This window comes from Fringilla coelebs (assembly GCF_963513975.1).
Source record: "Fringilla coelebs genome assembly, chromosome: 1".
NCBI classification, from domain to species: domain Eukaryota; kingdom Metazoa; phylum Chordata; class Aves; order Passeriformes; family Fringillidae; genus Fringilla; species Fringilla coelebs.
Genome location: NC_140028.1, coordinates 73,428,687 through 73,454,662, shown reverse-complemented (window position 1 = coordinate 73,454,662; position 25,976 = coordinate 73,428,687). Strand labels below are relative to the sequence as shown.

The 25,976-nt window shown below is 38.1% G+C and overlaps 1 protein-coding gene across 2 annotated transcripts in view; it reads left to right on the top strand.

The window, feature by feature from the left end:
* The window catches only part of CTNND2 (catenin delta 2), a gene marked incomplete at both ends in the record, with an annotated part of 515,683 nt that overhangs the window by 386,177 nt on the left and 103,530 nt on the right, over window positions 1-25,976 (top strand). For both annotated transcript variants that reach the window (XM_084219011.1, XM_084219012.1), the window contains one exon: window positions 7,184-7,367. In XM_084219011.1, coding sequence (XP_084075137.1) covers window positions 7,184-7,367 — 184 coding nt within the window. The remainder of the gene's footprint in view (window positions 1-7,183; window positions 7,368-25,976) is intronic.

The window sequence follows — 25,976 nt, the reverse complement described above, 5'->3', positions numbered from 1 at the left end:
CCAGTTAAATCAGGAGATGTGTTAAAATAGATACTTTCTCAAATCTTACACCCTGCTATCTTAGCAACAGGCTGGGGTACTGATTTCTTGTGTAAGGTGTTAAATCCAAGGGATTTTTAGAGGTAGAAGGGAATGCAGTGTTACACAGCAATACAAGACCTTCCCCAGGCTTGCAGTGCCCGTTTCCCTGGAGGTGAATGTGGCAGAGCAGAACAAGTCATTGGTGCTGAAGTCTCTGCTGGGAGCAGTGCAATGCTTCTGGTAGGGGAGTCCCTCTCCTCTCTCTCAGGGATCTGCTTGGGGGGTGGTTTAATCCATTTTCTCATCACAGCCTGCTTCCCTCTCCCTATTTCCCAGGCAAATTCACACTCATTTGTGCGGCATTTACCACCCTCAGTACCAACACGAAACCCAAGGTGGTCCCTTGTTACTCTCCTTTTCTCTCTAAGTGGGAAGTAACTGTTTCTCTCTTGTACAGTGAGGTGCATCTTCTATAGAAAATTCATTCAAGTTTTGCCCATGTTTCAATTCATGGAGCAGTGAAACTGATTTCATAATTTGCTTGTTAATACACTACATAAATAATTTTCTTTTTTTCTTTTTTTACTTCAGTCAAATTTTAAGTTTAAGAGGAAGTATCAAACAGGATAAATGTAGGACATCTGTTGCAGCATATGGCTTGACATAAGAGCTGCATTGAACTTTTTCAGCAAGTAGTAATTCTTTGGAAAAAGTCAGCTGGACATGCAGTTTTGATGGGCCTGCCTGAATGATGGAGTATTAAAATGCTTGCAGTTTAAAACTGCTTTGTAGTTTGAAATGTTTGAGATTTGCCACACCAAGTACTTAAATTATATTTTGAAAATGTTTTTTGTTTAGAAAAAGATTGGAATATTTCACTTTTCATTTACAAAATGAAAGTTTGAGGTTATGGTGAAACATGTTCATTTTGTGGTAAAATTACTGTTTTCGCTATGCCCAGTAATTTAATTATTTTTATTTATTTTTTAAAATTTTACTTGTTGTTTTTGAGTTCAAAGGCCAACTTCCCTTCTTCCCTCCCAAATGTTATTTACATTTAATGTTATTTATAGCGCTCTCTTTTTCTTAGGCAACAATTTGGTCGGTAAATATTTCCTTCTTTTTTCCTTTTCAGCAACTATAAACCAAGCCTTTCATTTTGCACGTAGATGCAATTTTGTAGACAGGACTAATTTTCTAACTGGTTCTTTTTAGGAAGAAGTTTTGTATTTAGAGCTGTAACTTAATGTTCAGCTTTGGTTATAATATTTTATTCCCTGTATTAGGGTCTGTTATCAAACAGGTGTTTTGATTTTTGGTGCTAATACAGGTGTAAGCACTGAAAAACATCCTGCCATTCATATATATCCATCCTTGTTAGATTCCCATGTTTTCTAATGCAGCACTTAATTTGGAATGGCATTGCCATTAGTCATGTGTTAGGATAAAACTTTTTTTGAAAGCAGTTGATATATTTTTTCTGTGTTTCTGTCACTTAGAATGATCTGGTTTTGGTTTGGCTTCAGTATTTAGCAGGACTCATTGAATTTCATCAGCCAGGAAAGGAAGTTAAGCAGGAATCACTGATCTTTCCGCAGTAACCTTGTAGTATTTCCTCTGCTGTTTAACATGAAGGCTAATAACTCTAACATTCTTGGCTGACACCTCTTCCCTTCCACAGTTATGTGTTAATTTTCAGTGTACAGCAAAAAAAGAGAAGCAACCTTAGGTCAAAATTCAGTCCCATTAGAGAAATACAATACTGCAATAACATTTGGGTGGAACTTGATCTTAATCAGTACTAAAATTGGCCCCTCCTTTTTGTTTTAATAAAATCCAAGGTGTAATTTTCAGATGAAAAGAGCAGCAATCGAGGTAAAAAACGGCTAGTTTTTCAGAGGAATTATTTATACTTTTTATACTCTATGTAGTCTTGAATTTTTATGTCATCAAGATCAGCTGTATTTTTTATAATAAAAAAAAAAAAAAAAAAACCCCACACTATAATAATCCTTCTCCTCTGTGGAAGAGGAGAGTGGATGGCTTGTAAGGCTATGAGTGGGTGCAAAGGCAAAAAAATGATTGCTGCAACTTTGCTTAGTGTTCCATAAGCTCCTTCCTGCTCTGGCTTTTACTGAAACTCAGTATTTCTCAGTGTGGACTTTTTCTATGTCAGTTTATACACAGACAGCAAACCACCTCTGTGCATGTCAACCAGGGAATTACAGCAAGGTATGCGTAGGTACTCATTCACAAACCAGATAAATATTTCAGGAAAATTGGTGAAAGGTCCTCATCTGTTATGCCAATTTTTAACTCACTTTCAGAGTGTGCTTTTAAGGAGATTCCTTCTGAGCTGTGTGTTGTTCAGGTGCCAGAACTTTTCAAAGCAGCCACTTTTTCTTTCCTACAGAAAGTCTGTTACTGAGCCAGTTTCTCACGGTTGAGCTGGTTGTGAAGTCTTACTGCACTTTGTATTAAGAAATGTTGTGGTTGATATTCAGCATCTCTGCAGCAGAACTGCTGTGATCTATCAGGAGCCCACATCTGCTGCCAGGGAGCAGATCCAGCTCTGCAGAGCAGCCTTGCAATTACAGCGGGGGCTCCAAGCAGCAGCCAGCAAATGACTTTTCTAGCACTTGGGAGCTTGGGCTAGAAGTTGTTTTTCCTAAAGATTCCAGCAAAAGATCCCTTGTGTTTGGCTTCTGTGCAGGGTATTTAGCACTCAGATTTCAATCTTAATTGTCATGTTCATGAGGGAAACTCCCTGTAGGATTTCTGTGCCTTCAGCATATAAACAAAAATGCCTGCCAATGCTTTGGTCTCTATTTGTGGGATGCAGTCTCTCAGCACTATCAAATGGGTTTCTGCATCACTCCATGACCAAACTATTAAATTATCATGGAAAAATTTTGGAAAAGAAGAACCTGGATGTATTAGAATACTTTTCGATTTTTATTTTTACAGAGAATATGAAAGTTGACTTAAACATCCATATTGAGAAGAATCAAAGTCTTGTTTCTCCAAACAGTATTTGTTTATTTGCAATCTTTTTACCATCTAATTTATTTTAAAAAACATAGTGACAGGGGCAATGCTTTTTTGAAAAGATGACTTTTCCAGTTTCTTGGTTTCCATTTATAGTTGTAGTCTAAGTTGTTCTGAGAGGTTTGTTTTATATATATATATCATAATTTGAGGTTGCATTAAATCATGAGCTAACTAGTTGTTTAGACTTCCCTGGTTTTGCATGTGTTCTCTTGCTATGATGGTATTTTTTTGCATAGATGTATGTGATCTCTATGTTCTTAACTTTGAATGGAATAAGGACAGTGTGTGGCTTATCAGGTCTTGAGTTATATGTATATCTTGAGATATACATATACCAGTTCTAACTAAAACACCAGCACAAAAATGCATTGAAGTGTTTAATCACCATGAGTTTGAGCTCCAGCCTGATTCAGAGATTATGGGGTTTTTCACTCTGACTGCTCCAATAAATTGAGCAACCCATTGACCATAGCAGTTTCATGGCCTCTGAGAAACTGCTCCAGAAGATGCAACTTGATGCAGTAAGATCTCCAGAGTAAGCATTCCTGTAGACTTCTGTAGGAATCCTTCATCTGATATCTGCTAGACTAATACTCAGACCCAAAATTCATCTTTTAACTGGAATCTACTGAATATTTTCAATACCAGTTTTTACTCAGTTTTAAACTTAAAATGTGATTGCAAGATATTTTTTCACTGTATTTCCATTTTTTATATGTAAGGGTGAAAAACCTCAACCTACAAAAAGACTTGTTCAGTCTGGTGTAGCTCTTTTTGTCTTTCTACAAGTCTTCCAATATAACCAAGAAGTGATCTGAAAATGGGGAGACAGCATGCTTAATCTGAATGCCTCACAACTTTAAAAGCAAGAAGGAGATAAGATATGAATGAAAGTGATTAAGAGATGCTCAACACTGATTAATTCCTTATTTCATACCTCTCACAAGAGTCAATCTGCGGATGGTAAACAATTCAGTTGGACTGTTGGGTTGTTGTGTGGATCCCACTTTTTGGCATCAGCCACTGGTGGGTCCAATCCTTTACCTTCCTGTGAGCAGCTGATGACAATGCAAATTCTCCAGGAGTCACTCAAGGCACTCTGAGGCTATTGCAGACTTGCTTCTTGTGCTCAGAAGCCCAGTTCAAGCAGGGCTTTCAGAGTATTCTGAAAGCTTCTTACAGTAGCCCTAAAGGGCATGGCATGAATACATGCTTGGAAAATAATGTTCAGAATCAGGTGGTAAAAAGGTGGCTCTGTAATGGAAGGTATATCAGGTAAAGGATTTATTTCATTGTCATTCTCCCATGAAAAGTCAAGGCACTGGATCATCTTCTTCAACCCCATATAAATCTAGCTCCAGGTTATCCCCAGCAAAAACAGTGAGGAGTGAATTGCCAGTGCCCTTTCAAAATTGCTAATTCTTAATTAAGAAGGCTACAAGGAGGTGTGTAGAATGCCAACCTCATCATGTAGCAGACTGCGCTGCTTGTGAGAATACATTTTAACATGTCAGTAAAAAGTTTTTGGTTCATGTGGTTGGTAGTATTCAGTATCACAATTAGATAAAACACATTGTTCTGGGGTGGAAAAGGATTATCTCATTCTTTAAAACTGTGAGGAGTAAAAACTTGGAAGAAGGCATCAGGCTTACTGGGCAATGCTTCTGCCTTGACTTATATTTTTCTCACTTCTGCCTTGACTTAAAATCATTTTAGGAGAAGGTGTAATAGCCATTTTAGCCTGGTGATCCCATCATCCTCTTACTCTGAAGGTTTAATTTTCCAGTTAGAGAAATAAGAGAGAAAGATGGCTTAAAGAATATTTCTAGGCTCAACTATGGCTGAATACCACAGTGTCTGTGTGAGTTTATTTTAAATTAGTAAGACCCTGAAGTGAATAGAAAATAGTTTTGACATACATGTTTTCAAGCATTTTGCAAGATGGGGCTCGTATGTTTGCTTCTCTGGTATTATTTTCTTCTTTTCCAGTTCATGACTACTTCTTGAAACCCAAAGTATTGGTTTTTTGCCATCAAAACACTCTCTTCTGCTTCACTTTTAAAATAGGACTTCTTCACAAAGTTACAGCACATTGTCTTGCATAAGAACTAAATTGAACCTTAGAGGGGAAAGATTTGCATTCTGATTCTCTGCTTTCATACCATGCACATCATTTGCACCTGTCTAGATAAATGTAAAAAAAAAAAAAAAAAAAAAAAAAAAGGCAACTGTACTGTTGTTTTTACTGAAAAAACCCAGCAAAATGCTAGGTATTTCAAGAATAGTAGATGTGCCATTAAAGCTTTCCAAGAGCAAGAACACATAGAAAAGCAAGTATAAATATCCCTATGAAGGTCTTTATACCTTTAAATATGGAATTCCTTTTCATACAGACATTCAGAACAGAATTCAAACAAATACTCTTTTCCCTTTGAAGTAGCAATTCTCAATGAAAAACTGAATATTATTAAAATGAACATTTTTCTTATTTCTGGGGGTTTTTGTCTGTATCTGAAGTTGGTCTGCCTCATGCAGATCATGTTAATAGGGTTTCTTTTACTAGGATACTGATCAAAGTTTTGTATTAAACTGTGTAACTACCTTTGCAGATAGTTACATGTAAAATAATTTAAACATGTAATGGTATAACTGAAACAATCTCCCTATAGAAGTAATTAATTTTAAAGGGAAATCCAAAATGGAAGCTGATTCCTGTTAACTACACTGCTCAAAGCACAGAATGCTAAGGAAAATCTTGAGCAAGTAGTGTTCTTGCTGCTTGTATTTATAAATATCTGAGTCTGTGTTCCTAAGGCCTCCCTTCAGCATTTTCCTCCCACAATACTCACTTGGATTTTTTGTAGTGTATTTGTAACCTATGTACAATGATGATGATGGCAGTAATTCTTCTCTTTTGGTTGAAAACTTTGATAGATGTAAAATCAAAACTCAATTCTGCCCCTCAAGGACAGATATGAGGCCAGGCTACTGTCCTTTGGGAAGGAGAGTAGGGAGGAGTAGGATTGGATTCTACAGAAGAGGATGCATGTTGGCAAGGGGAGGGGCATGATGAGGCAGACTTACTCTTCCAGCTACACCTGGGAGGGTGCTGAGCCCTCCCAGGTGTAATAATAAAGGCCACTGGTTCTTCAGAACAGCGAATTGTCCTCCAGCTTCCCCCAGCACTAAGAGCTGCCTGGCCGTTTGGCGCAGCACTAAAGTCACATGTGCTTTTCCAGCAAGTACACAAATACATAAATATGGGAATGGAAAGCAGGGTGTCTTCTGCTCCTAACAATTTCTTGCCTGCCTTCTGTGTGGCACAATTGCAGTGACTTTGATCTTTGCAGATGTGCTTAGAAAATTTTGGCTCTTGATTTCTCTTCTTTTTCTTTGGCACATTACGAGTTGCAGCGGAAGGGATTTTAATTTTTTTAAACTCCAGTAAATCTCCTTGTTAGCTGCACTGTTAAGTTTGCTGTTTCCAATAAAAATTACAGTATTCTCTAACTTTGCATAGCTGAATATTTACTGAATATAATATTACTGCTGAAAGTACTGCTGTATCAGGTTGTGGAGGAAGTCTTTTTGCTTGTAGTACCAACAAACCTGGACAGTTACTTCCATCTCAGTGATGGTCACAGGGTGGAGGTTTTGTTCTCTCCATGTGCATCTATCAACAGTGAAAGTTCTGGTGTAAATCAGAACCTGTTTTCTGCTACTGGTTTTTATTAATTTTACTTTGAAGGAAGATATCTGAAGACCAAGCCCTAAAAAGTTCCTTGTAATATTCCTTCATTCCATGTGTGCTTCACAGCCTGCATAGGCCTAGGTCATAACCAGCTGCTCAGTTTTTAGGCAGTGCTCTGAGAAATTTCCAGTGCTCCTGTGTCTACATGTTTCATATTTAAAGCTGTATTCCAACTGCAAAAGTTTGCAGGTGTCATTCAGCCCCATCTACAATGTAGTCTATTTTATTTTTGACAGAAGCAGCTAAATTAAACACACCAGCGCTGTGAAATATATTGGTTTAGACTGGGTTTTTTAAACAAAAAAACATTCAAACTTGTTTTGGAGAAGTGTTAATTATTAGTCATTTTACTTTTTGTAGGAGTTCTCTGGAATCTCTCCTCCTGTGATGCACTGAAAATGCCAATCATCCAGGATGCCCTTGCAGTGTTGACCAATGCAGTGATCATCCCTCACTCTGGATGGGAAAACTCTCCACTCCAGGATGATCATAAAATACAGCTCCATTCATCACAGGTGCTGCGCAATGCCACTGGGTGCCTAAGGTGAGTACTTCAAAACCTGTGCTTCACCTTAATCATCTTGCTTTTGTTTGAATTGCTGTTCCTCATTCTTAGTCATCTATGAACGAAATAATTGGTTTGTCCATCCAGAAAGATTATGAGTTTCAGTGATGTAGACCTAAAGTTGGAAATTAATTAGAATACAAGCTTCATGTCATTAAAAAACAATCTTTAGAAGGGCTGTTGGAGGTTTTCTGGTTTTCTTTTCTTAGCTGTTTTCATCCAAGCTTGTATATTACATATATTTTCTCTCTTGTAGATTTGTCTTGTTTCCCCATTTGCTAAAATAAAGTCGGTATGTTCTCACTATTACATCAAATTTAATCAGTACAAAAAATAATTTAGATGTTCACAAAAAGTAACGTGTCTTAAAGGTTCCAGATGCCATTGCTGGAGTTGTAATAAATATATAAGTAGATTTTTTATGCTCTGGGAAGATGACAATTTCAATAAGAGACCAATCAATTTAACATTTTTCAACCAAAAGACTTAAATAAATCCTTAACAAATCTGATAACTATTTATGTTTGTGTTTCTATGCCAAACTTGTATATACAATGCAAAGGTGCATTTATATAAATATGTGCAATTTGATCTGTCCATTCCTAAAAGTCACTGTAGATGTGAGAATATAAGTAGAATGAGTAAGAAGAGTTTCAGTTTTGACAAAATCTTACTAAAGGATAGAGTCATAGCAATTTCTGAATTCCAATCCATATCATTTTTGTGAAATGTTTTAAGATAATAGGCAGGTTCTTTATAAGTGTAGATTTTTTTTTCTCCAGGTATATTGGAGAAAATAATCTGTCCCAGAGATATGAAAATAGATTAGTTAATATTTTTACATACATCACAGAAAATGACATAGTGAATAGTAAGTGTCAGTAAGGCAATCTATGTTGTATGCTGCATCCAAAGCAGATATACATTAAAGAGCTAAATAAAAAAGAAAAGTGATAGGAGGCAAAGTAAAATAGCAATATTTTTTATGTATCTGTAGCAAGCACCTTTTTGTCTTTGTGCTCTTTCATCAAATGAAATGTCTCCCTTTCCAAAGTTATATTTGAAAAGTGTAAGGGAAAAAGCAATGAATATTATTGACAGTTTATATGCAATCAGAAGAGAATGAAAGGTAGAAGATAATAACTTTCATATTGCAAATATGGAATTAAATGCAGTATTGCAGTATTGGACTTCAAGCCAGGTGTGATTATGTGAATACCAGCTATCTTGGGGTATGCCAATGAAGCCAGGTGTTTGTACCTGAGTTGTTTTCACTTATTATGAAAAGAGTTTATGATATAATTGTGTTGCATTGAATTCAAATCACTACCAAAAAAAGTTGCCATAATCACTAGGAGGTGACAGAAGGCGTTACCTGAAGACCTTTACTGCATTAAAAGTCTCACATTTCCAGTATTTAATGTGTCTCAGTTAAAGAGCTGCCTCTGAAAGAAACTTCTGGTACAAATTTGGGGCTTCACAGTGTCCCTCTCGGAGTGAGCATGTCCGGTGTTGCTCTCCCCTCACCATAGGCTCCATCTTCCTGTTAATTTTTCTCAACTGCTTCTCAGGGACCAATGCTCATCCCTGATCCTGCAAACTTCAGTTTTTCCTACCTTAGTTGATGATTCATTGCACACTGGTCTTGAAATCTTTCTTCTTTCTGTTTTTTTTTTTTTCTTGTGAGTGTGTGTGCACGCCCATTTGCAAACTGATGTGAGCTTACTGTAGCCTGCAGCCTGGGTCAGCCTGAGGACTGGGCCACGGGAGAAGGGTACGTTGCCGATGGAACACACACTGCTTTGCAGCAAGGCTTACTGCCGAGCGCTTGCTGGGCTGCTCTCATGGCAGAATGGCTTCTGGGCAGCTCGTGCAAAATAAGCTCATATCTGCCTGCAAAAGACTGTGCATATTATATAACTCCTGAATCCTTCTCAGCTAGCTGTAGCAGCAGCTCAAACTGTTGTCCTGAGCAGCTTGGTCTTCCTTCTAAGCCCTTCAGTCACAGTACAGCTTTTTAATATCTTTCTGAAATCAAACCCTCACTACTTCCCAAATGCATCTTTCTGTCCTCTCTAGTAGCTTCAGATATTTTTTTGGCCTCCATCCATCTTCTTTAGATAGTTCCATCCCACTGAGTCTGTGTGGATGCTCTTTGGCAGAGCAAGAACATTTGGAGAGGGTTGAAACTTTACTTCTACTTCACACCAGTGGTAACTTCTCTTGCTTACTTTTCCCCACTGTTGAAAATATCTCTCTCTATGCAAAAAGTCAAATCTGAGATTGTGCAAGAGAGAAAAGTGCAAGCTCACCCCTGAGGAGGTAACTGGTTTTTTCTTTTGAATTCATGTAATATACTGGGACTGTAGACTGGAGGAAACCGCAGGTGTCAGAATGAAAAAATTAGAAAATTATGTGAAGACGGTTGGAGTCTTGCTCTGTTCAGGTGAAATACCCACCACCCTCAATAAAATGAGCAGTTTTCACACTTTCCACTTGGATCTAGTTAAAAAACTTGTATTTCCATTTCAATATCTCAGTGGACATGGGAGGTAAATCAAGAAGATGTAATGTGGTTGCTTGCTGAGGTTGTGCTGTGCTTATCTGCTAAATGGAAAGTCCATTGTCATCTTCCATGGGAGAATTTCTTCTAAGACTCTGGTTTGGTAGTCCTCTGCTGTTTTCTTTTTCTGGTTTTGCTAGAGCTCATTTTGAGGGGATGCAGTTAAAATTCACTTCCATCAGGGTTACCAGTGACAGTGCTCAGTATCAGAGGAAAAGCAGTGGTGTTCAGGATATTTGACAAATTCTGAATATCTAATGTTGACAGATTTTAGAGACTTCAGGTTGTATTACATAGGTTCAATGCTAACAAATATGCCAGGAGGATTTGGTTTGAGGGCTTTTTCAGTCTACTGTGACTTTGGTTGTCTGGTGTAGTCACTGCTGAAAATTTTAAATAATATCTGAGAGGTGATGTAATGTAATTCATCCCATATACAATGCTAGTAAGTAGTCTACAATGACAATACAGAAAGAGTAGGATCTTTGTTTTATGTTTTTGTCACAGCAGTATATGAATTATTATTCTTTCTGCTGATCTTTTTCTCAGTTTCTTGATGAGAATTTCTTATGATTTTTCAATTAAAAAGTTGGTTATTACCTACAATTTTTAGTACTCATGCTTACTCATTATCTTTCTTAACCACATTCCTATGTCTGTAACTCGAGTCACTCAGTTATGCAGCTGAAATCACATAAAATGCAGCAGCAATATCAGACCTTCTTCTCCTGTTATTTTCTCTTTTCCTTAAAGATGTTATTTACAAACTGCACTTTGCATACTTTTCTGATTTGAAAAAAGAAAGTATTTTAATACAATATCGTACAAATTAATTTTGAAACAAATCGATAACTGGAACACTTTGAAATTGTTTACATAATTCAAAGATCTAAATACAGCATTATGGCTATCACTTACAAATTTAATCTAAATATTCAACTTTCATAAATTGCCAGACCCCTCAGTATGGCATGTTGGAATAATCACCCAATTTAGTTGCCTCCCCACTGAGATACTAGTACCTTACCTCATTAAGTCTGGTAAAGTTAGACTTCTTTTTTACCTTTTGTATTTTAGCTGTGACTCTTTTAATTTTGTTAGGGAAATACTGTATCTTTGATTTATAATTTCTGATTCACTTAAACAAATTATGGATAGTCAGGTGAAAATTGAATTTTTAATCCCAGTTGTTAATGGGAGGGGATTTGCAATTCCCCAGTCTGAAATTTAAAAATCAACAGGAGAGACATTGAATAATGTTGTCTTAACCAGAAATGTCAAGGTTACTTATTACAAAACCATAAACCCCTGTCCAGAGATTCATTGGAAAAAAATTGCAGACAAAAAAATTTTCAAAAATTTTTGCCCCAGGTACAATCTGGAACCTTGTTTTTCTATTCATTTAAAATGAATTTAAGTTAAATGAATACGATCTGAGGACTTTAAAGAATTTTAAGACTTCACTGTTTTAAAATTTTAATTTGGGTTTAGACACAGAATTGTTAAATTATTTTTCTTTCTTCCATGTTATATTTAATCTTTAATCATACACTGAAAGTACAGGGGCAACTGTGAAAATCAAAGACCAGGTAAAATATGTTCCTTTACCCCATTAGTCTATTAGAAATTGTATGGGAGTATCATTCAAGAAGGCATTTATTTAGAAAGCTCCATATCTTTCCAAGCTTCATAATGCATGCTTTCTTACTTGTAAAACCTTTAACAAAATACCTTATTATTTTCAATTATTTTTCAACTGGATAAATATGTAACAAGCTCTCAAAGTAGAAGAGCACAGGGGAAAAGTGCTTTTAAAACATGACTCGAATAACTGACCCAGTAGTATTTTCTGGATAGATCAACTTTTAGAAGGAACTAATTGCCTTATGAAAACAATTTTTGTTAGCTGTGAAACCTGAATATCAAATGTTTTCAACTGGTTTGTGGTTGAGTGATATATCTCACAGAGATTTACATCCAATGCATTTGTCTCACTATCTTATTTCTCCAGTTCTCTTCTAAACATCCAAAGTCTATTGCCTTCTGTCCTTAGGAACTTCTGTACTCTGTTTTCAAGAGAACATTCTGCTTCATACTGACAAAATAAGACATGGGAACAGCATCAAATAAATGACTCAGATTGTGTTATTTGTCATCTGTTCGGTTTCTAGAGATACATCTATGTAGACACACGTGTGTGTAAACATGTTTGAGACTAAAGTGATACATGTATGTATGTGCATAGGTGTGGGTGTGTTTGTGTTGTATGCATTCAGATATAGAAAGGCTGATTATGGAAGCCATAATACCTTTCTGTCTTCACTGTCTGGTGCAAGCTCTTAGTATCTGCTGTTGAGTATAAATACAGCTGGCTTCTTAGAGTAGGTGCAGGACCGTTGTTGCTGATTTTGTGATTCTCCTCCTGTTAACAGGGCAGTCATGTTTTGTCCGTCTCTGTTGATGTTGCAGTGGATATAGAGATTTTGGACTTAGCAACCCACCTCAGTTCTTTCCATGCTTTTCTAGAACCAGGGAGCTCTTGTCAGGCTCTGACCATGCAATTTTGTCCACGGAAAGCCCACGTTTTCTGTCAGAAAGAAACCTGTCAGAATGGAAAGTTATGACAAAACTCAAATGAATTGTGTATTTCCACAGACAGCCTCCTCAAGGGAGGGACTGTTGCTTCAAGCAGGTCCCACAAGCCAAAATGGGAAAAAGCACAGGAAATAAAAAAGTCAGTCTGCAGGAAAATGTGTATTTCACCTTTTCAAGAATCTAGTTTCCAGCCTAGAAAAGAGTCGCAAACCAGTTGAGAGGCCACAACAATTGCATCCCAGTTAAGCCTAAAGTTTTGAAGGTGAATTTCTGCAAGATATTAAAGAGGTTGTTCCTTTCTGAATGCTGCAATTGTTCAGAAAAGTAGCTGAAATAAAAGTCTAATGTTAAGACTCAGGGGGAAAGGGAGATTTTAGTAGGAATAGATCAGTGTCCTCTGATTGCTGCTGTAATATTTTTATTCAGAAGATACTCAAGGGAAAAGTACCAACAGAATTAAATGTGTAGTTGTGTCAGATATTTAAGCACCCCACTTTTTTCTTCACTGTGTAGTTATTCCTAATTTGCATATTCATGAACTAATTTATAAGGTTTATACAAGGTCATACTGTATTAATTATAGCAGTGGCATTCAAATGGCACTCTCAAGTATAGTGCTTTTAATGCTTCTTCAGCATTCCTGGTAAAAGCATTATTTCAACATATCAAATTGATGCTTCAAATTCTGTATAGCTCTGGAAGTTTATTCTGGGCTCAAGCTAATGAAAATCTTAAACAGAAATTTTGATTTTATGCTGATATTATGGAATGCTCTTTGTATTTTTTTTTGGTCTAAAAAATAATACAACATAATTCCAGCCACTTTTTACTTTTCTGTACTTAAAAACATAGAAGCCTTGTTGGCATAATTCCTTCCTGCATCATTTTATCTGATAAAAGAGATGCTGGGATGCTCTGCAAAAATCTGCCTTCAAACACAGAACAACGTGTTTGTGCTTCAAACTCCCAATGTATTGATATTTTGCACAGAGTTAGCCAAAACGTGATATGTCAACATACTTCTTCAAAATACTGTATAAGTGGTTCCTGGGCAAACAAGGAAACTCACTCATGGGTCAGTGGGGCTTCATGTTTGGATACCAAATAGAAATACTGGAGACTTGTATGTTTAGAGTTGAGGACCTAGATGAAATTTAGTTCTTGTTCTTCAACTGACATATTTTATTCTCTTTAACATGAATGTATGTGGATTATTTCAGGGAAAAAAGTCCACAGCTTACCTGGGTGTCATACAATTAGAAGTATTTACTTATTGTGTTCTTCCTGTATTTAAGTAATTTACTGTTTCTGGAAATTATAGACCTACATGTGAAAAGAATGAAACATGCCTTTTGCATCTTATGATATTCTTAGGCTCAGCAACAGTGACAAAATTATAAAGTGTTGCTTCTAAGGCTGAATGGCTTATGATGTACCCTAGCCTTAAACGTGGGGGGTGTTGAATATCTCAAGTATATTTTGAAGGACTGAATGTTTTTCCAGATTTGATGATTTTAATTCCTTTGAGTTGAATGCCTACTGTTAAGTAGTGCCTAATGTGAAAATTAAATGTCCACTCTCATTTGCATAGTTAGGTAGTGTTAATTTACATTTCCTTCTGCCAGAGGTTTAAGCCTTGTGGACGTGAATGCTTTGAAGAAAGTAAATAGTTTCTTTTGTGAAATGGCTTCAACTTTGTTGTTTAGGTTTTTTGTCATTTCAAAACAGTTTCTATTTATACAATAACAAGTGTTGGCTTGGCAGACACTGTAATAAAGTATGATTTGAGTCTTAGTGTCCTGCTGGCTTGATTTTAGCTGACTCTTAAGCACAGCTGACAATAACAGGTCTCCTTCTCACTGGCCAGCTGCAGAGCTGAGTATCACAGTGACAGAGATGTTTTCTTTTAGGGAAGAGCCCCCTAAGCCCATGTGGTACCACATGTATTTTAGAGCTCATCCATGCAGTCACTGTGTGAGAAGATAAAGAGATGGAGCCAATTTTTTCTTGGCTGTCTGGGCCCATTGAGAAGAATAACCTCCAATGTCCCTGGGAATCAAGGTGTACCTCTGTTGTGGCTTTGCTGACCATCAAAAAACCTAAATAGTCCTTTTTGAATGGGTACTTTGAAAAACTCATATAGTCTGGCTCCACAGAAAATATTATTTGTCTCAGCATGAGAGAAAAGCTGATTGTGACAATTCTGTGGCGCCACTCATGGTCACAGTGATTGATGATAGAGGATGATGTTTTATTTACCCAAGAAAGATGAGAAACACAGTCATTCAGAGTTTGTATGCCCACTCAATTTCACCAGAGATAATAAAATAACACTCAGTAAGTTTGGGTTCTTTGGTCCTCATTGCATGGTTTCTATATTGACTAGATTTTTCTCTTCCTAAAACTATTTGCATTACTAGGCAATATGAAAAATGAACATGTAAAAACACATGGCTCTGAATAGTGAAGGAAAGCAGGATGTACTTCTGCAACTTTCCCTCTTGTCTCTTGATAAATGGCTTCAAATCTGGAGAAACTTTGCCTAGGAATGGGAGATCATTTGGTCTCTGCTCAGTCTGAGGATTTGCAGTGGAGAGATGTATTTGAAGTATGCTGAGCTTGCTTCTGAACTTCTGAATAAGCCAGCCAACATCACAGAGTAAACATTTTATCACCTCCTTTCAGAATGTTGTGGGCATGTGAACTGTTGGACTTCAGGCACTGGAGTAATTTATGCCAGCAACCCAAGTTGAGGCAGTGCTCAAAATGTTTTTTTTGTGAGAGAAGGCTTTGATGGCATTCCCATGTCTGCAAGTTGCTGAGCTGCTGAGAGCTGGTGAGAAATGCTCTCCAGCAGTAAGTGTAGCACTGAAGCCCCAAGAGCTGCAGTCCTTACTAATCACATTGACAAACTTTGCAACTCTTTTCTGTTTGGGAAATATTTTCACAAGAACTCTCCTGGTGAAGTAAATAAATAAAAATAGAGCTCCTGAGGGGTGTGATGAAACATGCAGACTGCCAGGCCTTCTTAGTTTGCAGTTCACTCAGAATGTCTGAGCTGAGCACTGAAAAGCAGAGGATCTTTTCAGAATATCATGTTTTGTGAAACTTTGCCTTGTGCGTGTTGAGATTGTGTTCTTTTTATCACTGCAAATCTCCATAGAGGAGTTTTAGCACTTTGGAAGATTTTTTGTTGATCTCTTTTGATGAAGAAAGGGCAGTCTGGTAAGAGCACATTGAGAAATGGAGATGAAGGCCACTACTTGCAATAAAATGGATTCCCCCCTTTCTGAGAGGATTAGTAAATTGGGCAGTTAATTTGAGGGTAAACTGATGCTTCTCTAAAGACTGTGATGCTTTTCACTAATTCAATTCAATTTCACTGATTTTATCCAGTTTGAATTTTTCTGTGGTCATAATACAAACTAACACACAAGTGAAGTGACATGATGTAAGGCTTGGGCAAGGTGGTGCTGATTTCCAGCTACAGCTTACTGAGACACACACAGCCTGGCAAACACTGCCTCAAAAAGGCAACAGCAGCACAAAAGAAGAGGATTTTTGTGTGTTCTGCTAGCAAAGTTTGTGCTAAGTTTCTGTCTAATACAGAAAATAGGGTGGCACACTGCCCTCTTCAAAAATTAGTTAGAGATACTGGCATTTATTTCCTACTGTCTTCCCTGAATTAGCTTCATATACAGTATTTTCAGTGTCTGTTACTGGTGGGAAAATTTTCTTGGGAAAGAACATACATTCAGTAAAAAAAATTAAGAATCCAGTATTTTAAATGCATAAGCATGTGCTGTGAAAACATTTAACATCTGCCTGATAGATGTCCTTTTACAAGAGCATATAGTGACAAGGAGGAATGGTTTCAAACTGAAAGAGAGTAGGTTTAGATTAGATGTTAGAAGGGAATTCTTTACTGTAAGGGTGGTAAGGCACTGGAACTGGTTGCCCAGAGAAGTTGTGTATGCCCCATCCTTGCAAATGTTCAAGGCCAGGCTGGATGGAGCTTTGAGCAACCTGGCATAGTGGAAAGTGTCCCTGCCCATGGCAGGGGGGCAGGAGCCAGATGGTCTGTAAGGCCCCTTCCACCCCAGACCATTTGATGATTCTATAATAGTATTTTTAGCTAGGATTACACACTCCATGCAGACAATTTCTGTGACAAAGTACTTTTGCAGTATTTGTCCTAGTGTAGCTTTTTTACATTCACAGCTCATTTATTTTTGTCATGTAGTCATTTATTACAGTTAGTTGGTTCCAGCTTCAGCGTTTTCCTCTTGAAGGACAGTAGTATTGTGAAACACCTCCTCTTCTCCCCCTGCTGTCATTCATCCATCTTTGTATTGGATTTACTGTGCACAAAAGAACAATATTTGGAAAGGGTTTCAAAAAAGATGGTCACGAGAGGGCACAATATAAGTATTATGCCCACACAAATTTAAGTTTAGGGTTTTTTTTATCCCCTTATGAAGTAAAAATACCCACTAGAATGGATAATAAAAATAGTTATTTACAAAAAACGTACTTAATTCCCTGTATTCACTTCATATAATTGATTTGTGCTGAGGAAGTTTTTTAGTTGACTTGTCGAATTGATTGACTTTGGTTGATTTTGATACCTGCTATGTTTGCTTGCCAGACCTCATGTTAAGAAGAAGTGTCTTCTAATCAATGCAGATATGAGAAAATGCCCAGTGTTGTTTGCACTCACAGTAGTTCCTTAGGCATTAGAGTCAGCTGCCTGTGCTCACAGTCTCATTGCACAGGTGGCACTTGCAGTCAGTGAGGAGAGAGACCTACAGACCTACAGCTGCCTGGCCTTGGGCACAGCTTATCACCTCAGAAAAGTATTTAAGTTTCATAAACCCACAGAAAAAAGGACAATCTTATTTTTAGTTAACAAACACAGTGGGAGGTCATCCTTTTTCTAACCCATGTGATAAAGGGAGCAGAGCAGGGAGTAGTGTTTGTGTTTGTATTCACCAGCAGCTTGACCAATACCAAACATTTGTGGGTTAGCATGAATATTTGCTGTGCACAACAGAAGGATCAGCTGGGACACATTTAAGAGAACAAACCGAGACAAGTTCAATAAGGAGGGTGTAGCTGTGTTAATTTAACATCAAGGATGGTGATGTAACTAGGGTGGTATCTTCTGTGCTGGACACCAGTCTGCATTGGAAACAGTGTAGTTCTCCTTAGCCCTCTCTGAGATGGAACCTGTCCCCCTTCCCTGTCACTAGGTTGCAGAGGTTACTGAGGACGCCTGGTCCACACACAAGGCATAGGATCCACCAGCAAAATCAGCAGGAGTGTGGCTGCCACTGGAATCACCAGCACTGAAACAGGGAAGAGGGAAATTCACAGGAATGATACCATTTTTGGAACTTAAATTTTATACTGAAATGACATGGGGGTTTTTAATTGTTTTTACAACAATGTGTTTGCTTATTTTGTTTCCTTTACCTTTTAGAGAATTGGAAGTTTTGTTTTTTGCCTTCACCTAGGTTATAGAAGAGTCAGCTAAAAGAGTCCTTGGGCACTGAATTACTCCAAGATTTCCAAAATTGTTTTTTATTAATATTATTCTATTTGGGCTTTAATAAAAAAACTGCAGTGCATAAATAGGCAGTGTTTCCACCTTGAAGAATTTCAGGAAAACAAATTGTCTTCCTTTGATTATAAAAGCAATTTATTACTTCTTTTAGGTGTCTTGTTTAACTAGACACCTGAATGAGGTACTGGTTGTTTAGAGGCATAATAGTGCTGTATGTATGTCACATTTGTGTATACAAAGATGATCTGTAAATAACCACTTTGGTTTATAATTTTTTCCCCTGAATATGTAGGTTCTTTAAGCACTTGGCTAGTATTATTATCTGTAATGAAAATGCATAATTACTTGCTAATAAAACAGGAAAATGTGTGCATCTCTAGAAGGGATTGTATGGTTTTTTTTTTTTTTTTGTACTCTTCAGTCTGAATAATGGTGTTGGTAGAATTTGTTTTAAGGCAGTGGGAAGTGATTGCATTAGCACAAATATTTTATTCAAGAATCATGGCTCCACATATCATGAAACACCATGGATAGCATTAACTGATTAATTATCCCCCATAATTCTCCAACATATCTCTGTCTAGATTATAATGCTTACAGTGTCGCTTCTGCTGGGGTTACATTTTGCCTGACCTTATGGCAGACATGCAGTGTAATTACTAAATAGGGGCTAATTTATGTAAACAAATGTTAGTTTTTCATAGCATGAGCCCTATCATTATGTTTTATTGCTAGTGGATGTGTTAGTCAGCCATTCTTCAATGGTTTGGATAGACCATTATAGTAAATTATCTTTACACTATAAACTAAAGAGATTAGAGTTTACAAAGTGAAAGTAGCCTAACCCTTTATATTTTTATTTATATTTTCTCCCCTATAAATATGTGAGAGCTTCAGCTGATCATACTTTAGCAAAGTAAATATATTTTACTTTGTGTAAGGGTGCTTCAGGTATTTTCCATTTAGTACAGTTTGGGGGATTCTAATGCCAACCACAGCTTGTATCAGATGTAATAGATTTTTAAAAATATGCAGGAACTGGAGTTTTTTAAATACTGTGGTAACTGTCGTGTACTGACCTTCATCTATCAAAAACTTCTGAGGCAGCTGCCATACAGTAAAAGTAAATTATTTCCATGTTTCATTATAATCTAAATTACCCTGATAGCCCCCATTCTTCAATCAAGTGCAGGAATGTGTTATGAAGATAACAGTTAAACTACCCACCCATTTTCTTCTTGGTTTCAAATAGTACTAATAATAACATTTCCTTCTTTCTTTCCTTTCTTCCTATTCTTAGATAAGGAAAGAAAGGAGATTGATCATGTTTATAGTGACATCTGAGTACCTGGAGTTTTCACTGCTGCAGACATGCAGCAGTATTGGGAATGGGTCTCTTGGCAGGCATTAAGCTTATTCATACCTTTCCTGTTTAATCATTTCACATTTTCTCCTCTCTGCTGGAGGTCTGTCCTTGTGCTGTTCATTCTTTCAAGTTCATGTATTCAGTAAGAAACAAATTATTAATCAATTTTATCAATAATAAATATTTGCTCATGCTTAGAATCTGGAATGAGAAACAGAAAGGCTTCCAGCAGATGCCATTTGGGAGTTTGCTCTGCTTTTTTCATAGTGTGAAGTGAAGTGAAGTTAGGGGCCTCAGCACAGCTCCTGGTACTGTCTCACCTGAAGCAGTACTGCTGTTGCAGTCCTTGATCCCAGGCCGGAAATAGGAGTGATGCTGGCAGTGCAAGTGGAAGGTAACTTGCAGCACTGGGTACATGTGCCCTGCAGCAGGTTCACATCAGCATGTTAGCCAGCAGTACAGACTATTGCATCTGATATCAACCTCCTGTGACTGTTTACTATACATTTAGGTTGTTATTCTCAAGTCTTGTGGCATTCTTCTAAGTTTGGTTGTTAAACATACCTGCCTAGGTATTCAATCATTCCTCCTGACCGCAGCATCAAGGTATCCGTGGCAGTCACACACTCAGTGGATTTTGAATCCTTTGTGAATCCATTTCAGAGGAGAAAGGTGTGCATGAATTTAAAAAACAAATAAAACAAAAAACAAACAAACAAAAAATCGCCCAAACCACCAAACAAAAAGGAATCAGCTTGCTGGGAACTGGGGAGCAAATGATGCTGCTATACAGGAAGACTGGAAATTATGGCAGAACCACTCACTTGCGTAAACAGAAAGTCTCCTGAAGCACAAGAAGAAACCAGAATGGAAACCAGAACAACAAATGCAGCTTTTCATATTCCTTTAAAGGAATATGAAAATCTGCATTTGGAGATAAAATGAGGAAGATCAAAGACCAGCGGGAGGTAACTTGGGATATAAAGGGTCACAGCAGGGGATTTTACAAGCATATGTATCCTAAAAGAAGAAGGAAGTTGAGAAAATAGAAGTCCATTAATGCATGGGGAAGACAAGTTAGTGATGGATAAAAGGGAAAAGACTGAAGAACTCAACACCTGTTGTACCACAGTTTTATCAGGCAAATCCTGCTCCTGGACTCCCGTACATTTCAGTGGGTTTTTAGAAGAGCAAGAAGAAGAAGCAGGCATGGGCATCAACAGAATAAGGGCTATTTGGAAAAGATACATACATATACATACACACACATATATACATATACATAGTTATATGTATGTACGTATGTACGTACATACGTATGCATGTATGCATGTGTGCATGTGTGCATGTATGTTTGTATTTGGATCCATGACACTGGATGGAATTTACCCAAGGGTACTGCAAAAAAAGCTGATTGGTGCAGTTGTGAGACATCTATCACACTGGTGTTTTGGGGAGGTGACTGAGAACTAGAGAAAGGCTGAAAATTAATTGGCTTTGAGGAGAACAGAAATAGTCTGAAGATCACCTTTATCTCAAACCTCAGAAAAAACACGGACTATGAATTTTTAGAATCCATTTCAAAGCATATGATGGAGGAGCAGTCAGCATGGATTAGCCACTGGCTAATCCTGTTTAGTGAGCATGATTGCCATGTTGATAAAGTGTTTGTCCACGTGGATGAAAGGAGAGCACTGATGGAATATACTGCTCCTTTATTGTTTTACTACAGGCTGTAAATCCAGCTAAAACAGCACACTTTTGAAAAGCAACTGGGGTTTATAGAGGACACTAATCCAAATATGAGCCAGCAATGTGTTCTCTTCATGTATGTGGCAGACTGGGATACATCTGTGACCAGCAGGTGCAAGGAAGGTTATCTCCCTTCTCTTGGTGTTGCTCTGGACACCTGGGCAAAAATCCATCTTTGGGCCAACTCTGTTCAAAAAGAATTCTCAGAATCTGGAGAGGGTGCAGGGAAGAGGTCACAAGTTTCAGTTTGGGAAGTTCAGATTGGACATTGCACTTTACCAGGTAGGCAGTGCAACGCTGGAACAGAGAAGTGGTGGAATGTCCATCCTTTGATCACTTGAAGCCTCTCCAGCAAAACCACTGACCTTATCTGGTCTTGGTAATCCTTCCATAGGCAGCAGGCTGGACTCTGATGGCTTCCCGATGGTTCTTCCAACCAAAGATTCTAAGATTACATGAGTGACTTGAGTTTCAAGTCAAGTCCCTAGAAAACTGGGAATACAGGAAGTACAAGCTCTGAGACAAAATCTGGAAAAGAACAAAATTCCCTTACCTCCTTTCTCATGTCAGGGCCATTATTCATCTTCCCTTGCATTGATCATTGATCACTTGCTGACAGCGGCGCGCAGGCTAATGGAAAACAACCCCAACAAACCCTTCTAAGCAAAACTGTCATTCACATCAAATAAATCCATTGTGTGTGGGGGAGTCCCACACACACAACGAGTCCTAAAAGGGTGAGAAGTGACAGCGTAGACAACATATCACAACATTCTGCAAAAGGGGGTTGAATGAAGGATGCAGAGGCCAATTCAATTTAGATATTATGTGAGTTTTCAGTGCTTGACTTTCTAACTGTACTGTTCTGTGAAGCATGTTACAAGGATGAGCTGATTAGCAATTGCAAGTATGATTACTTTCAAATGTCAGCCAAACAGCTCGAGGAAGTTTTGTACTTGTAAATCTTTTTTCAGTTATGGTCACATGGGCTAATAAGTGTTAATTTGGGTTCTCTTAATAAATAAGCAAATAAGTGCTATTTTGATGGTACTTTAAATTGTTATGTGCAGTTAAAATATTGGACATTTTTAATTAATGTTAATTTAAATAGACACTTTCAGAATTGCAGTTGCAAGCTGCTTTTCATATTCTTTAAATTAAGATGAAATTGCAGAGAAAAAGTATTGACCATTACATTCACAGTGTCTTGCCATTTGTAAGTCTCTAAATTCACTTAAATCCCCTTGAAATTGCAACCAAACTTTAAATTTCTATGCAAAATATTAATACTACAATTTTTGAAGAACTGGACATAGAGGAAACACAGTAGATTTTTTTGTTTTGTTTTGTTTTGTTTTGGTTTTTTTTGTTAATCATTTTACCTAACTAGTACAACTTTGGGACACTTAGATCTTATTTTTCAATCTCATTGATACTTCCTTATTTTTCTGGAGTTCTCTGAACTCGTATACTGAAGTATTTCCAGAACTCTCTGCTGTTTGTTTTAGAGTGATTTCACCATTTGTCTAAATAAATAAAGATGGTTACACCTAATCTTTAAAGTAAACTTTGAGAGTTAATGCTTGTTACTGCTGTTCCTTCTGGTGTTATAGTAGTGATCAACTTCTCAGGCATTGCTATTTTTTTTGGCTGTCATGTTTTGTTCAGTTAACAGGGCAGATTTGTAAATCAAGTTTACAGCCTAGCAGACTGCCTGAATCTTCTGAGGCAGGTTATAGTGCCAGTTTTCAAGTGGACTTTGGGTTATAAATGTGTAAATTGAAGACCTAGGTGATATAATTTTTATTTGGTGAAAGAGGGCAGGAAGCATATTGATAGTCATGATGTGATTCCTATAAGAGGCTGTAACGTATAGCAAAGACAGGTGTATGAGGTTTTGCTGCCTGGATTAGGAATGCTTAACAGCTCAATTAAATTAGGCATGTTTTGAGAAAATATTTCTTGCTGTGGATTGAATTTCAGGCATTCACCTACACGCATGTGAATGGCTTTGGCTGCAGCCATCACAGCAATACCACTGTCCAGCACACATAGTATTTGGAGAAGCCCGGCACATCCCCAAAAATGTGGGGAAACACTGAAATTGTGGTTTCCATCTGCCAGTGTGCTGCTTTTCATGGAGATTCTCAAGAGAACAGATGACATGGTTGACAGTGGTGTTGTGTGGCTTAATACCATGATGCTGAAGGCAGAATTTTAGGTAAAATGGTGAGGCAAGAGTGAAGATATATTTGGTGAGAAGCAGGCAGATTAAACAGATAAAATTGAAGCTGGGTATGGATTACTACTTGTCGGTTGTAACCAAGAGTTTTATCTTAGGGACTTCACTACACTGTGGAATAGCAAAAAGCATAGAACTGCAGAATAGCTGTTTCTCAGTAATTCTCCCAGTGAATTATCTCAGGGTAGATAGACCCTGTGTCTCCAGAGGAAGTTAGTGCAGGATAAATACTGCATATGAAATACCGATAACTTTTCCAAAGCTTCCTCCAGCAGAAGAGTTCATGCAGTGCCTGAATGTTCCTGAAGTGTTTAGTGGCACCCACTGGTGCCTGGGGGTGTTTCTGGAGTGCAGGTGTGCAGTGCTTCCCTTCCTCCAAACCCTGGTGTGGTTTTATACAGGCAAGAAGTTCCCAGAGCTGTGATCAGAGACACACTTAACAGCTGCCAGAGCCCAAGAATTCGGGAGTGGTGCTTGTGCCCAGCAAAGCTGTCTGATTCTGATTGCAGTAGGAAAGAGGGTGAGCCCCAGCTGAGGCCCCTCCAATACCTCTGCCTCACATGGTGTATGAGTAATTGGCTGGATGGATGCAGACAGAGTTGTGGTCAGTGGCTCTGTCTTTAGGGGCAGACTGGTGATGAGTGGTGCCCCTCAAGGCTCTGTCTTGAGGCCGATGCTCTTCACTATCAGTGATCAAGTGCACCTTCAGTGAATTTGCAGATGACACGAAGCTGAGCAGTGCAGTTGACACAACAGAAGGAAGGGGTCTCATTCAGGAGGACCTGGGCAAACTTGAGAAGTGGTCCCATGAGAGCCTCATGAAGTTCAACAAGTCCAACTGCAAGGTGCCACACCTGGGTCAGGGCAATCACAGAGGTGAGTGCAGACTGGGAGAAGCCACTGAGAGCAGCCCTGCCAAGAAACACTTGGGAGTTGTGGTGGATGAAAGGCTGGACATGAGCCAAGAGCGTGTGCTTACAGCCCAGCTGTATCCTGGGCTTCATCAAAAGCAGTGCAGGGAGGAGGTCAAAGGAGGTGGCTCTCCTGCACTACTCTACTCTCCTGAGAGAGCAGCTGGAGTGCTGATCCAGCTCTGGGGCCCCCAAAATCAGAAGGTCGTGGACCTGTTGGAGCAAGTCCAGAGGAGGGACATGAAGACAATCTGCTCTGGGCAGAATGATAACTCAAGGACAAGGAACTGGAACATTGCAACACTTGATTCATACACTTACTATCTTGATGGAGTGTCATTTTACCAGAGGCACCTGCTAAGAAAGGAAGAAAAAATGCTCTCATATTTGGTACTGACGTATTTATTTCAGCAAGGTTTTGGCAATGGAAATCTTCTCTGAGCTGGGAAATAAGTACTAAGCTTCCTAAAGTTCTATTAAATAATTTGCAATCTTTATACTTAATACAGGAAACTTTACTGTAATTCAGGGAATTGTGTTTGCACTGTTTCAGAGGAAGCTATGTTTTCGAGTAACTGACAATTAACTGAGAATAGTAAAATAATAATTACAAAATTAGAATGAGTGTTTATTCATAAAAGAACAGGCACCTTTATAAGCTGTAATTATCTTTTTGCTAATTTGGTCTGACTGGCAAACAAAGCATACAGAGGATGATTCTTTTCCCGCACATAGCACCACTGCAGTCAGAGCACTGTTAGAGGTGAGGTTTGTTGTAAAAGCAGGTCCCATGGCAGCAGGTGCTGATGGTGCTGAGTATCTCTTGCTCAGGGAATTGTTATTGTCAACTGAAAAGTAAAAACAACTGCAGAAATTCCTCAGCGTAGGAATGATTAACTTGAGACTGAAACTGAAGTTTGTCACAGCACCAGTAACTTTATACTTGAAACCAGCTCTCAACTTTTTCTCATTATTCAGTTTGCATAATTTTTTCCTCCACTATTTTTTTTGTTGTTAGTGAATTGTGGGTTTCTAGAACACAATCATTCTGTCTCTTGGCCCAAGAAACATTTATCTGTGTACATGTCCTCTTACATAAGGTGAAGCTTGATGGAAATAGGATGTACAAAGGTGCATCATGAGAGAAAGGAGACAATGATTCTGCAGAAAACTACTCAATCAGATACACACATCTCCTGCAAACTATATTTCTGGGAGAGAGGAAGGGTTGAGGGTGAGGTGTCCTCTTCTTTCACGGCATACAAGTGTTTTGGTGCAATTTAGAGGAGGAATCAGGATGAGGCAAATACAGTAAATGTGTTAAATGCATTCTTTGCAGATGGGAGGGGGAAATATCTGAAGCATAATAGCCTATTTCATGGCCAAGCAAATAACAAAGTGGAGAGTCTGATACACATGCAAGAGTTTTGCTAGCATCTTAAGGCACCAATGCAAAGTTTGAATTTAGCATTTAGTTTAACAGGAATGAGCAAATTGATTCAAAGGGTATATGTTAAAATGAAAAGGGAAAAATTAAATCTCTGACAATAAGTAATATCTGCCTCCTGAGCAGTTCCTGTGACATACATGTCA